At 40.2% G+C, this 15,696-nt stretch overlaps 1 protein-coding gene and 1 non-coding gene across 2 annotated transcripts; one reads left to right on the forward strand and one right to left on the reverse strand.

Annotated features, from left to right (window-relative positions):
* Window positions 1–4,563: 4,563 nt before the first annotated feature.
* On the reverse strand, window positions 4,564–4,636 carry trnak-uuu (transfer RNA lysine (anticodon UUU)). Its single transcript has one exon. It is a non-coding gene; the product is annotated as a tRNA-Lys (tRNA).
* Window positions 4,637–5,035: 399 nt separating this feature from the next.
* On the forward strand, window positions 5,036–11,893 carry nek3 (NIMA related kinase 3). The gene is made up of 13 exons (XM_050066503.1): window positions 5,036–5,357; window positions 5,694–5,787; window positions 5,876–5,973; window positions 6,089–6,172; window positions 6,547–6,614; window positions 6,725–6,811; window positions 9,150–9,204; window positions 9,450–9,650; window positions 9,915–10,029; window positions 10,552–10,719; window positions 10,829–10,960; window positions 11,130–11,247; window positions 11,514–11,893. Exons 1-13 carry the CDS (start codon window positions 5,241–5,243, stop codon window positions 11,578–11,580), a joined length of 1,404 nt encoding a protein of 467 aa, XP_049922460.1. The 5' UTR covers window positions 5,036–5,240; the 3' UTR covers window positions 11,581–11,893.
* The last annotated feature ends 3,803 nt before the right edge of the window (window positions 11,894–15,696 follow it).

The raw sequence follows: 15,696 nt of genomic DNA on the forward strand, positions 1-15,696 counted from the left end.
AAGCGATGGCACAGTTTCCATTCAGTGCCGAATGGAGTCCCTGAATGAAGTTCTGTTGCACCATTTAAAGTTAAAGAAAATCCAGCTTCACAGCCTCTTCTTTACTCAGGATACACAAACCCCTATAGAGACTGAACATAGCAGACAACAGAGTGCAAATATTTCTGGACCCTATGGAAGACCTACTGTAGTGTGAGATATATGCAGAGAAGATGCAAGAGCAGCATTCTCTGTGCCCCTATCTAATAATTGTCAAAACACTGAGGTACTGTTCAGCGTAATCAACTCTGCTATCAGCCCTCTGTCGTACAGAATCCTCCCAGGAGAAACATGCTGATTCTTTTATCCTTCACCAAAGGCTTGTGAGCAATGGATTCCAAATCTGCTGCTGTTTTAATGCCGTTTTAAACTTATTTCCCTGTCATGTTTTTAGAGAGGTGTTATCATATGAAGAACATCACCTGTCCCCAAAAAGTTGTCCCACCTGAGCTCTTCCAGGAGGTCTTTGATAAAGTTAATCCCAGCATTTTATCAGTCATAAACAGCTCTACGGCCACTAGTGTTTATCTAAGCAAACAGTAGTTCAGCTCCTATTAAAGAATTAGGCCTTGAACCTTTAATTCTCAGTAACTATAGACCTAACTTTAAACTGCTGTTATTGTCAAGTTACTTGGAGCCGACTGATATTGAAATTAAGAAATTCTATCTACTTATTTAAGTAAGACAGCCCATCACAGAGTAAGTTAGCCTTTGTTGCACTGCAGATGATGATCACTCCGCAACATAATTTGTATTTGTAATTGAAGAGTTTAAAGCCACAATGTGTTCCAGAATAACAATGAATCAAATGTGCAATGGTGGAAAGATTGCTCATAATGAGAAACTCACAGAGAATTATCTACTAACTCTGCAAACAAGCTCTGATACACCCACTGCACGCTACCTGATCAACACTAAATAACAAAGTTAACAAGCTGGTGAAAGGAGTTCAAGCATTTAAAGAAATAGATTTTCTTTTTACTCCAGAACAAGTGGAGACCAACACAATGTGTCAAAAATTTCCAGTGGTAAAATACCATTTGGTACCCCAGGTTTTTGAGGCAACTTTCTGGTACATTTTGTGACATTTTGCTTTGGTGTTTCTGCACTTTGTGTATTTTGAGACATCTGCCACAGGAATGTAGCACAGGTTCTGCGGTAATTTGGCACATGTTCTGCACGTGGTACAGTCCTGTGGTAAATGTATCAAAATACCTCAGACTCCTCTGAGTACTGGAATAGTATGCCTGACGAAAACATCACATAAACACAGAAAATACTTTAGGTATTGTGGTACATACCAGCATATAATTTTTTATCACAGCGAACGTTGTAACTCTTGTACACATTGTCAGAAATGATCCTGTCTTTACTTAGGATTTGTTCACCTTATACTTATTCTTACATTCTTATGTCTAAACTTTTAGAGAGGCAGTACATATTACATTTCACCTCGTCATCCCTCAAATAATCAGAGGCTTTCCTTCTTGAAGAGTAGTCTAATATCCAACCACACACACGTCCAGACTTTGATGCATTGCAGGAGGGATTAAAGCTGTTTAACTAGAACATTATTAGAAAACTGATAACCATATTGTTAGCACTTTTCCTACTTCCTGTCTGTGCTTTTAAACACCCACTAACATCTAGCATCGCGATGTCATTACATTTGTGAGCACAAAATTTGTATTAATAAACTGTAATCGTTGTCTCTAAAAAAAAAAAAAAAAAAAAGGGGAGAAAGGGCAGCCTGATGCAGCCCCACAGTCTGTGAAGGATAAACCGATAAACAGCACTGAAGACAGTGATCTGAAAAAGAGGGACAAGGTGACAGTATCCATGATAATTATCTGGGGATCAACATATGCTCTCAGGTTAAGGATGGTGATAAACACTCTAATATGTGATGCTCAAATGGACCTTAAAGTTTAGATAAACATTGGATGGTCCCACAAAGTGATCTTCACCATCCACAAAGCAGCTTCACTGACACGGCACAACAGATTATAGTTTTGTTTCTGTGATGTCCATCTGTAATAGCCTGATAATCAAACTGAAGTGCCATTTAGTTTCAGTTCATTCAATGGTTCTATTTGACTCGCTGAACAATTTAAAGATCCAGTGGTTTGGAACCAGGCTACATCTTTAATGTTTCCTCTATGAGCTGATTTAATATTTCAACTCTGAACATAAATTCTTACTCTTTTTAATTTCCTGTTTTCATTATCTAATTTCTCACAGGGCATACATTTGAACATTTAACACTGCCGTCTTAATTTGCCTTATACACTATAATGTGTCAGCTGGGCAACGAGACATTGTAACAGTATACTGGAACAGTATCCTACATATTTCTTTTTAAATGTTTAACCACTAAATATTATGACGTTCTCTGGTTTTTAATGGGCCTCTGATGGACTTAAGTATGCACCTTTTCATGCAGAGGATATCCAACCATCCCCATGAAGGACCATTTGATGGCTTTCAATATAATTTAAGCTTCTCTTAAAAATTAGATTGGCAAGACATCAAGACTTTTTTTTATGCTAGAAGAGGTGTATTTCACAGATAACCTCAAACATAAAAATGAAACTGAAACTTGAAATGACAGATTTTATGCCATCTTTCTCTGAAAACATTTTTACATGACAGAAAGTCATTCCTGCAGGGTTTATCTGCCCTTTTTGGCCCCTGACTAATTTTTCCGGTCCCAAACTTGCCATGGCTGCAGGAGTTTGAGTGTTATCAAGCTGCCCTGTGAATAATGCATACTATTATATTCTCTTTCAAGAATATTAATGAACTGCTGAATGTATTATATACAAGTGATAATATCTAAATGGCTTAAATCAAACAAATATCAATAAGTCTGCATGTAAGGAGGCTCACATGGGGGCCTCAACCCCAGGATTGAGAAACCTTTACACTAGAGGTTCTTAATGTCATTCAGTTTTAATTTTTATCGCCCCACAGCTGCTTCATGTCAGTCATCTGTCAGCACAAACTAGAAGAGACGTGTCACGGCGTCTGACAAACACCATATGTTATGATTTTGCATTTTAATGCTCTCTCAGCACCACAAACAGCCACAGAGATAATGCCTGTTACTGGAGAAACACAATCTTAATCTCACAGGTATCACCTCACAAATTAAATATTTTTCAAATTTGTGGTAAAAGCGCTCTCTCTCTTTCTCTCTCTCTCTCTCACACACACACACACACACACACACACACACACACACACACACACACACACACACACACACTTGCACAGTTTGGTACTTTGGTTTCCATCTTTAATAAGCAGTAATGAATCATTAGAGGGTTGGCCATGTGAAAGGTCCTCACTTATGATCTGAGCAGAGCAGAAATAAACAGCCAGACAGTATTGTTCTCTAGCCAGGTATACAAACAGTGTCTTATTGCATTTCACAGAAGATTATTGGTTATTTAAAAAGTGGTGTTATAGTTTAGATACAATGGGTGTGAGACACAGAACATGCCTTTACTTTCTGGGTGGAGTTTGCATGCTCTCCTCATCTCAGCGTTGGTTTTTACCAGGTCCTTCGGCTTTCTTTTACAATCCAGTGATATGCAGGGTAGGTTAACTGGCAGCTCTAAATTGCCATGAATAGTTGTCTGTCTCTCTCTATGTATCAACCCTGAGATTGACTGGCGAGCTGCCTGACTCTCGCCCAATGTCAGCTGGGATCGGCTGCAACCCCTCGCGACCCTTTAGCAGTTATAGATAATGGATGGATCTTTTTCAGCTCCAAGAAAAGCAAAAAAAGTCCATCACATTTCCCCAAACAGCTTGTGCAGCATAATCCTGGAGCTGTAGACAAACTGTTGCACCATGCCCAATATTTACCTCATTATTGCCGTTATTTTCCTCCTGTGCAAGATTATTGGCTGATGGGACCAGAGCACTGCCAGAGAGCAAAACACAGGAGGTAATGAGGCAAACATTACACATTTGGAGCCGCTATGCAATCATTTGGCCATAAAGCACTTAGTTTATGCTGCACAAGATGTTAGGGGAATTCTGCTGAATATTAAAGGGCCATACCAGTGTGTTTCCGAGTTTCAGCTCTTTACTACAAACACTTAGACTTTACATTTTTGCTGACCGTTTACTATGCATTGCGTGTGTTTTGGTGGTCTCCACTCATTGCTGTGTGATATAGAAATCTATTAGCAGATTCTTGAAAGTTGCTTAAACTGTGAAATTTGTCAAAGTGAATGTCGAGTCGGCATTTTTATTTATTTATTTATTTATTTATGTTGCCAGTTTTACATTATGGCAGCACTGTGATACAGTGAGTACAGCATTTTCTCACAATGCTACTTTTCACATTCTATGGATATGAACGGACTTGTGTCGGATAGGCTTTCTACCCACTTGATTGCTCCCTGTTACTCGATCAGCTTTGCCTATGTGTGTGTGCTAAGATGTTCCAGCTACGAGCTATACCAAGTCACATTACACCCGCATCGCCCTCAATTGTTTCAAAAGTTCGTCCGCCCGAACAGGGACTTGAACCCTGGACCCTCAGATTAAAAGTCTGATGCTCTACCGACTGAGCTATCCGGGCTCTGTCGAAAGTGTGACGTAACATCTTTAAGAATTTCCTTCCGTGTGTTTCGTACCACAGTCATACTTTAGTTTTTTGAATCCTTTAGTCGACGAAGAACAGCAAACATCGTAGAAAAAAGCAGGAACACCATGAACAGAGCCAACAATACAGACAATACCATTACGCAACTGACCGAAAACACGTTAGTAATAAAAGCGTGAACATTAAAATGCATTATGTAAGCATTTGAAAAACAGTTTACCCTAATTTAAAACCAGCAGACTACTCGGATAAATTATTACAACATTATAACGGCCGTCACGGAACCTTCTACGAGGCTCAATCTGATTTAGAGATTATAATCTACCGCTATCTAGCGGCCACGCCGCGTAGTACAAGTGACTCTCGCGCTACGTCATACAATAATAAGGAAGTAGCGGGCAAACAAACAGCACGAGCCCGGGTAGTGTTTGTGCATTAGTCTTTTATTACATGTTGTAAATGTATTAATGTGAGCACTGACGACCAGAACAAGGAAGTCTTCTCGCCTCCACAGGCTCACACTGTTATAGGGAGATTAGTTGTTTTTATCCTTTCTCTTTGTTGTTTGTGTAGGGTCTCCATGGAGAGATACTCACTCCAGAAAGTCATCGGGGAAGGGTCTTTCGGTCGAGCTTTGTTAGTCCAGTGTAAAAGCAGTCAAGAGGAGTATGTGGTCAAAGAAATCCAGCTGCCAAAGGTATGTGCAAACAAAGATGGTGTTGCTCTGTGCATACTGTTGCTTCCCCCTCACCTGTGTGGTGGAACAGGTAACAGGGCTGTGTAACTGGATCCCTCATATTAGTAATAAGGTATGAATTAAAGATGAATAGATGTTGGATTTGCACCACCCTCTAAACTACGCAGCTGCAGAATATTTGTATTCAGACTGTAACGTTATTGCCTGGGGTCGGATATGGTAATGTTATTTGCTCTGTGCTGATAACCTACCGGATTGTTGCCTACACGGAGGCGTGGAGCCTGTTTGTTTTGCATAATGGAGAATGCATCTATGCTTGTGTTTGCACTTTTATAGAATCAGTCCAAATTGGAGAGTTGTAGGAGAGAAGCCATCCTGCTGTCCAGAATGAAACATCCTAACATTGTGGCCTTCAGGGAGGCATTTGAAGGTATCCACAATCCTAACTCTCTTATTACAAGACATATAGTTATTGTTGTTTGGACTGTGGAATATGCAGTGTGATTGTGTTTGCTCAGCTGATGACCTCCTGTGTATTGTGATGGAGTACTGCAGTGGAGGAGACCTGCTCCAGAAGATCCGGCTACAGAAAACTACGCAGTTCTCTGTTGATGATGTAGGCCTCCACTTCTAAAAACTGTTCTACTGATTTTATGTAACAATTTGTTTTATTTTTATTTTTTAATGCTTTGCTTTTTGAATGTTGTTTCATTGAAATATTATATTTCCAGATCTTGAGGTGGTTTGCCCAAATGTGTGCTGCCACACACCATATCCATGATAAACGGGTTTTGCACAGAGATCTGAAGTCCAAGGTGAAGTAATCTCTGGACATTATAGTTTATACTCACTATGCATCTTAACAGATTTTATTTTATGTAAATGCACATAGATACATAGACCAGACATTATGAACTCATGAAGAATGTTTTTCACAACATGTTCTGTGTGTTTGTTCTCTGAAGCAGAACTAGAAGTCGATAATTTAGTTTATTGGTTGGGCGCATGTTGATAAAATCTCATCATTGTGAGCGCTGTGGAGTGAAATGAACAATGATGAAATTGCTGATCGAGATAAGATCACAACATTATCTCCCACTTCTGCATAATATCATCATTTTGCCATGGCTGGCTGCTCTTATTTTCGCTTCATGTTAAGTCATCACTTCCCTTTCATTTCCTTACCCAGAACATTTTCCTGACAGATAATGGGACAATCAAGCTTGGAGACTTTGGCTCGGCGTGTATTCTGAACAGGTACAGGAAAGAGGCAGGCGGCACTTTATAGTTTGCCTTTTTCAAAATCAATTCTCAGTGCTTGATTTGCTGCTGTTACATTTGAACCTTTTTTTGTTATTGTGTTGCAGCTCAAAGGCGTACGCTCAAACATATGTCGGGACGCCATATTATGTGGCTCCAGAAATCTGGGACAACAAGCCATACAACAATAAAAGGTATGCTGCTGTGATTGTTTGGCTGGTCCCTACAATTTATATGGCACAGGTTAAAATGAAAATAAAATGAAAGCTTAATGACTCTAGATCAGTGGTGTAGTGGGAGCACTACTAGGTAGATGGGCAGGTTACCCAGGAGAGTAAGCAGCTACACGCTCCTATACATTCCAATGACTTTTTGCATGATAGGTGAGTATACATTAAGCATAAATCTGGTAAGGCAAAGAATGTATACCCAATTAATATAGAAGAACAACACCAGAGAACCTGAAAATAACTGATATATGTATACATACAATTTGTAAAATGTGCTAGAGGCCAACGTACGTTCACAGAGAGTGTGGGCTTATAATGGTCTTTTGAGGAAGTCTATACACATCAATATTGTTACTATGCTCATTTCTATAAGATATACAGAATGTGCATGTAATGTTATTTACATAAACCCTTGGTTGGACTGATTATATATTCAGAAAAAACAAGAAACCAGAAATAAGGTACACAGGATACAATTAATTGGAAAAAAATCAATACAAATGACATGAATCAAAGTAAGGCGTCTGTATACAGTATGTTACCCTGTGTAATGTTTGTACAAAATCACCACTGCCCTTTTATATTTCAGTGTTTGTCGTATATCTACTCTGAATTTTACTCTGGAGGCAGAGCACATGCACACTATGTACCACATTATTCAAATACATAGAACATATAGAAACAATGTATGTGCTTTGTCTTCTTTACAATATTTGGTAACATTTTACTTGAAGGTATCTACATAATAGTGACATGACACTGTCATTACTATGACATGACACGGTCATGAACCTGTCATGATCATTATGTACATGTCATAAACGTTTATAACTGCTGTCATTAAGTGTCATTCGGTTTATGTAATGACAAGTTGACATTGTTTGGGTTGTCTTGATTATGACAACATTACATTAATCGAAGTGACATTACCAGAAGTTGTCTTTGTCATGACATATTGACATTAAATTTGTTTGGGATGTCCTTATAATGACAACTTGACATTAACCAGGATGACATTACCAGAAGATGTCTTTGTCATGACATATTGACATTAAATTTGTTTGGGATGTCCTTATAATGACAACTTGACATTAACCAGGATGACATTACCAGAAGATGTCTTTTGTCATAACAATAATACTCATTATGTCAACTTGTCATAAACACAAAAAGAGGTGCATTTCTTGTTAATGTCAACGTGTCATGACAAAGACAACTTCTGGTAATGTCACTTTGATTAATGTCAACTTGTCAAAATCAAGACAACCCAAACAATGTCAACTTGTCATTACAAAAACCGAATGACACTTAATGACAGCAGTCATAAACATTTATGACATGTACATAATGTTCATGACAAGTTCATGACAGTGTCATGTCATAGTTATGACAGTGTCATGTCACCCTTATGTAGATACCTTCAAGTAAAGTGTTATCCAATATTTTTGTATATTTATGAGCACAAACCGTTCTCATAACTCTTGTCATTGGTACTTTAAAGGGACTCTAATGCAGGGGTGTCAAACATACAGCCCAGAACCGGCCCACCAAAATGTCCAATCCGGCCCACTAGATGACTAGACTAAGAGGTGCCAGGTTCCAGGAGCAAGTTTCCACCCTGACCAGAATAGAGTCCCCTGTTATGACAATAAATACTTCTAAAAAGACACTGAACATTGTGCAAAATACTGTCAATCAGCAGCTTCAGTTCAAAAGAATCTGTATCAGTAAATGTCTGGATAAATGCACATGTAATGACAGCGAGAAGCAGACTGACTGAATGTGGAAAAACTGAGACATACTGTTGAAATTGCACTTGTTTTTCTTAAGACTTCTCAGGCTGATTATCTGTTTTGTAAAAGGATGAACATCTACAGAATGTACTTGTAATTCTTAACACAAAAAGATTAAAAATATATATATGTATGTGGCTCATGAACTAAAATGAGTATGACACCCCTGCTCTAATATCTGACACTTTATAGACTATTGGCCAAACAAACATCAGACAGACGTTTTAACTAAAAATCCCACAATCTTTCCTCAGTTCCCATGTTTACTTAGAGTTTCCCATTAACATAGCTTGTGATTACAATACTTTCCATTATCCAGTCTTGGATGTCGGAGTGTCAATAAATACACCAACAATGAGGAGTTTTCAAAACAGTCTGTGTTCTCAGCTCAGCAGTGATTATGTAACTCATGCGTGGGTTAACCAGTCTTGTATCTTTCTGACTGTGCCAGTACGTGATGAATGTCTGGTGTAAATGAATAACCATCTCTGTGTTTATGTGTTCTGCAGTGATGTGTGGTCTCTGGGCTGCGTTCTGTACGAGCTCTGCACCCTGCGACACCCGGTACTTCCCTTCCCTCCTCTGCATGTTTTTCGGGTTTGACTGTGGGCCCTCTCTCCAACTACTGTCAGTGAATCATTGTATAAAGTACTTACTGCACAGTGAGATGCTACAAAGCATTGTTATGGAATGATAGAGGCCTACTATGTTCAGCTGAGACAGATTATGTGTTATGTATTTTTCATGGCTCAGATTTTGTGGCGTGGTTTGTTGTTCTGGAGATTCTCACACCTCATTCTTTTGTCCAGTTCCAGGCATCCAGCTGGAAGAGCCTGATTCTTAAGGTGTGTCGGGGTGTGTATTCTGCCCTTCCTAATCACCTGCCCTACGAGCTGCAGTATCTGGTCAAGCAGATGTTTAAGACAAACCCAAAAGACAGGCCGTCCCTGCACAGCATCCTGACCTCTCATCGGGTTTCCAGGCTCCTGCGTAGACATCTACCCTCCCAGGTACAGACGCAGTCACTACCTGTGCTGATAAAAGTGCCATTCACTGCAGCTGAACTTCCTGCATGTTGACATCTCACTGCTCATCCATCACTACGACATATTGTCACAACATGTGTCAACGTGAGAATTTAAACTCTCACACAATTTCCCCAGCTGTGTTGACCCTATGTGGAATCTGACCTTTGACAAGCTGCTGTTAGTTCAGATGGCCACTGAGCTCATGTTATGTGTTTGATTTACTGCAGTGTTTTGAATCCTTTACAGGCGCTGGAGACGCAGGAACAGGGGAGGCGCAAGGGTCGATGGAATAGAGAAGAGGGAGAGAAGGTGGCTCATCTTCTGGGAGAGAAGAGTTTAATGAAATCATCAACAATTGAAGGTAGAGTCCAAGTCAAAGTTAACAATGTCATCATGAAAAAAGAACATCCTGAAGACTGATATGAGCATACATGGGGTTGTCACTTAGAAATAGCACTATCATATTTTTGTGTTTCATGATTTTATCCTATTCCTATACTACCTCAACACAGCCCTACCCAAAACACAGGGACCTTAGTCTTTCTGTAATGCTTTCTGGGAAAGGTTAAGGAAGCAGGAATTAGCACTAAAAGCAAACTTTAAAGTGATGACAGGTGCCTCCTCATTGCTTTCTGCCGAGGAAACTATAAAAGTTTTTTATAATATCCTTACTTTCTGCTAGAACATCGCTTGAAGCAAGAGAGGTTCCTGACTCTTTTACATGTTCCTCTGTTTTTGATTATATTGTGTGCTTATTATTCTCTCCTTGCTCTTTGTGATTTTGTGCATGCACTGTCAGCACAATAGAAATGCCCTTTCTTATTAGGATCCTCTTGAGTACAACAACAACAACAAAACAATTCTAAGTTAACCTTCATCTCAGGCATGGAGTTACCTGAAGTTCACTGTGAGAGCAGAGAGCCGGTCCCTCGAAAGCAGTGGACTGCTGAGCCATCAGACACTGTACTGCAGGTGCTGGCCAATGCCAGCCTCATCTCATCGAACAGCATGGCATCAACCAACCAGACCCTCATCGGATCTACGCATGGAAGTATGACAGCATAAGCAGTGTTTTCTCTTCCTTATTTTTAAAAAAAATTCAAGTTTGGAGGATGAAGTACAGTATCAGGGTGTAAAAGCTGGGTCCCTGGTTTTTCCAGGTGTGTCAGAGGAGCCAGAGGACAGCAGGCCGAGGAGACGATGGGACAGGGATCCTCCTGAGAGGCTTCTGAGTCTGTTGGAGAAGGCCCGGCTGAACAGAGCCTTCAGCACCTTTATAATACACACAGGAGGTCTGTTGAAATCTGAATACGATATTTTGAGTGACTTTGCTGTCGCACACAATTAACCCTAATGTGAATGTTATGATTACATTTCAGAATCATTCCACTTCTGATAGGTGTATGTCATATGTCAGTGTAGTAGGCGATATAAACAGTCTCCTGTTGTTTCTATTTTCAGGCGAGGACCCTCTGGTGGGACCCCTCTCCCAGCCGCAGGGTGATGACACTGACGGCCCTGAGCCTGAAGTGACCGTAGATGAGGAGCGTATGCAGCCTCGCTCTGATGATGAGGACACGTAAGTTATCATGATTTATAGTGTTAACAAGGAGGACTCACTTTTTTGAACTTCCAAAGCAGAGAGTATATGTAAAGTAAATTATAAAAAAAATCAAAGCACTTGGAAAAATAAACATAATCACGTCAAAATTCACATCAAATATTAATGTATAAAGACAGGGTTGAATGAATCCCTGTTGAATGCATGGAATGTACTGTTTTTGTATGACATCTAATATGAAAACAAAGGTTAAGTGTCTTGTACTGTTTGTCCTCTCTTCACAGAGACTTTGAGGAAGAATCTCCATGTGACTGGATGGATGAAGTTGAGAAAATGTTATGGGACCACTAAAACCTCATTTCCTCTGAGCCTTAATCACAAGGCTGTTGCTGATGTTTACATTTACTAAAGACAATAATTGTTTGCCAAAATGTTTTCACTTTATGTGAAGACAACCAGGTCTTGATCTTATAAATGTATACAAATTTTTGTAGCAGGTTATATTCAAGTTTACAGAACACAGATAAGCTCAGACAGTAACAGTGAGACAGTAAGTTTTTTGTATTGTATTTTTGTGACTTTGATCATATAACTTCAACAAAACACTAACATCTGAATTAAATGTTGTTCAACTTGTTGCCATAAAAGCTTTTTTACACAAGGATGTTTGAGATGTGTGTGTGTGTGTGTTCTGTCTCTCATTTGATTTGAACATCTGCTGTGTACTGTTCACGTTACCACTGATAACATTCCCAGTAGTCTGAGGCCGTCTGGAAGCTTCTGTTTGGCTTGTCGGGAAAGCAGGAAATATTAGACTCAGAGCAGCTGGGTCTCCATGGGGTCACACCGTTTTGAGCCCGCCCGCACCTTTTGATGTCAGTTTCCTCTGCAATATCAAAAGTAGACTAAACATATTCAGTCATCGGTGTTCTTTGTCTTTTATTCTCACAGCAAGGCCCATACATCTGGATCCTTGAGCTGTCGTGTTATTTTTAATTTGCTGCGACCACAATGGTGTAGACACAGGGAGATGACTACTGGTGCTTTTCAACAGTAAGTGTTAATCATGGACCACTAGGTGGAGTTAAAATCACTGATGTGAACCCTCTGTGGTGGGAAAGAGTGAGAGAAGTCACTGGCTTAGATATAATTACACCTTTGTTTAAATCCTTTTGGTATAAAGAATCAGATGTTTTTAATGGACTACGTCTTAACTATTAGCACCCTGAAGAGCATAAATATATTTAATATAAGGGAACAAGTAAAGCCTGTTACTCTTTTTGTTTTGCCAAATTACAAGCTCTGCAACATGGAGTAAAAGCAGACAACAGCTTAACCACATGCTTGGCGGCAGTCAAACAGAAACCAAGCCTCGCCCATGACAGTTTGGGCTCAACAGGATATAGATACTACAGACCATTGAGTCAACAAAACCATAATGGTGCTGATTCACCAACAGTCACACCAGGGATGGCTTATCTTGCTGCCAAAGTTACTCCAGTGGCTGGAGCCTCCCATTGGCTGACAGGAGCTATATGAGAGCCTTTTTTCCAGATATCTACCCACGATGTGTTTCACTGAGGAAGCCCGGGGCTGCAGCTCGCCCCTTATCTTGAAGTCACACTGAATCCCCCTCCAGGGCTCATACTCCAGCCCCCCTGCTTTTTTGTCCTATATACTGTATTTCCCCTCTGTACCTCCAAAGATGTCCATGTGTAGCAAGGATACAGATAAAGTGCTGGAGCATAGCTGAGCTACAACACCACCATGCTGTGTGTCCTGCAGATAGGAGGGTCTCCCATCCGTGTCCACGATGAGCTAGGAAGCATGTACACAGCTCAAAGTGAGGAGTCTGGGATGCTTAAATGGTACAATGATACAAGGAGGACTGTGTTATTTACTGAACCTCAGTACTTTTTGTTTTAACTAAAATCTGGATATAACTTTGAGTATAAAAGGTACGCATTTGCATTCGCTTCCCCTAAAGAGGGACTCAATGTTGTTTCTTAAACTGGAAAAAAAAATCACATTTGCCCTTTGCAGATCAGCCCAGAAATTTTACTGAACCTTGCAACCTCTCTTATCCATGCCCAAGTGGGCACAGGCCCATGGGGCCCAAAAGTTTCAGGGGCCCATCTGGCCTTCACCTGCAAAATGTTGCTCTAATTAACACATATTGACCCCAAAGAGACACAAAAACACCACAAAGAGATGTAAAGGAACAGCAGAGAAACAACTTAACTACAGCGAGACAAAGCAACCAAAAGAGACACAAAATTACCTCAAAAATGGCAACAAAAAGATGCAAAACAGCAACAACAAAAGTGGTTGGGCCTTTTGCCTATTTGTGCCCAGGGGCCCATTGTCTCATGATCCACCCATGCTCTTATTTTATTTGGCCTGACGAACAGTACTTTGCCTATGATTAAGACCACTTGTATTTTTGTGTATTAAGGTGCTTTGTATTGGATGTCCCTGAGCTTGGTGCTGACTAAATGCATCTTTTTTGGAGCACTGAATATTTGATGTTATGTTCTCTAAGCATTTTTGGGGGGTATTTTGTATTTATCTTGTGTTTTATCTTTTGCACCATCAGTGGGTAACGGTTAGGTGGGAGGTGACTGAAGGGGAAAAAAACAAAATATGGATGGCCAGTCATTTCCCTTAGCATTGTATCTGTATGTTTTTGTACACCTAATGTTCTTCCAATAAAATATTACTGAAAGTGTTAGCTGACATATGTGTTTTCTGATCTTTAGACTATATTTTACTTATGTAAATGTCTTTATTTGATACTGATGCTGGCTTTTTTTCAATTCCAGGTGTGGGTGGCAGGTTTTCTGTTGCATTAAAATTGATTGGGCCACCTTGAGCCCTGAGTCATAGGTTCTCTGTGGACCTAAATTCCTTTTTTTTTCTTTTTTGGACACCACTTAAATGGGCAGAGTTTTTCACAATAGCACATATTAAAAAAACAGCATCTCGGGGCGTCGGTGGCTTAGTGGTAGAGCAGGCGCCCCATGTACAAGGCTGTTGCCGCAGCTGCCCGGGTTTGACTCCAGCCTGTGGCCCTTTGCTCCATGTCACTCCCTTTCTCTCTCCCCCCTTCACGCTTGTCTGTCCTATAAATTAAAGGCTAAAAAGCCCCAAAAAATATCTTTAAAAAGAAAACAAAACAGCATCTCACACTATGTTGCAGAACACCATAGAGTCTAAGAAATGAGCCACTCTAATATAGTCTCAACCAAAAACAAACAACTAAACATTATAGTGGATTATTGGTTTGCATGCAATTGTGCAGGCGTTCTTGTTATTTAACACCTTTAACTGTGGTGTCAAGGGTGCCAAAAAAAAAAATCCTGACTGAACATTTTTATGAAGTTGTACTTCAGAGAATATAGAGCAAAACAAGCAGATGAACAGGAGCTTCCTCTTGCAGGAAGGATGTGAAGTCGTGGCTGTTGTATCTCAATGGCTATAATTGGGTCAAAAAAGACATTTCTGTTGGAATGAATTGCTCATCTGTGCAGCACTGCTGCAATGAGTGTTAAGAGTGGGGGTGAATGTTGAATAATAATGTTCCTCTATGAAGTCACTGCAGTGTTTTTGTTGACAAGTACTAAGCAAAACCAGAATGCCCTGCTTTTAAGCCACACGTGGAAGTTGAGCAGTTCGCATGTGACAAATCAGTGGAATGAAGGGCATGCGTGGTGACAGCATTTCCTCTCCCTCTTTCGCTGTTCAATTTACTTCGAAGTCTGACTCATTTCAAACATTCTGCCTCCTGTATTTCAGCATCTACTCCGAGTCACACAGTGAGGTTGTATCTCTGGCTACTGGTCTGACATCTAATCTGAAGTGCTTCATTGATTTTTTTTTTTTTTTCCCCTGCTCATCCTGCTGACCTGATAACATACAATCGAGTAGCTTCCCCTCTTATCAAATGATGCCGAAAGACCTTTCATTTCGTCTTTCTGGGATATTGTCTGCACAACTTCGACCTGCAGCTTCTGTCATCACCCTTGATGAGATATTGACACTTGTAATCAAACGACAATCTCTGTTCTCCTTTTGTCTGCCGGTCAGAGAACCTGTTTTCGTGGCCTGCTTTGAGCACCATCAGCTTCACACAGGAAGAGCGCTGCAGATGCATGATGACCCAGTGATCTCTGTCTGGCTACCAATGCTTAGAAAGGCATTTTCTACCAAAGTCCTCTTTCATTTTTCTTATTCAGAGCAAACTGATGGACTCTTAGTGTTCACATCTTTTACTGCGTTAGTTTCTGTACTGTATCTGAGTTTTTAGAAGACATTTATAGGCTCAGTGGTATCAATCACACAGTGAAGGAAACAATGAAACCTGCTACCATGACTCACCCAGTAAAGAGAAGTGCTGTTTATTCTTCATGGGGAGCGGCGCTTCCTGTTAATAACAAAGCACTTAGGCGCTGCAGTTGGAAGTCTCTT

This window comes from Epinephelus moara, chromosome 2, assembly GCF_006386435.1.
Source record: "Epinephelus moara isolate mb chromosome 2, YSFRI_EMoa_1.0, whole genome shotgun sequence".
Taxonomy (NCBI): domain Eukaryota; kingdom Metazoa; phylum Chordata; class Actinopteri; order Perciformes; family Serranidae; genus Epinephelus; species Epinephelus moara.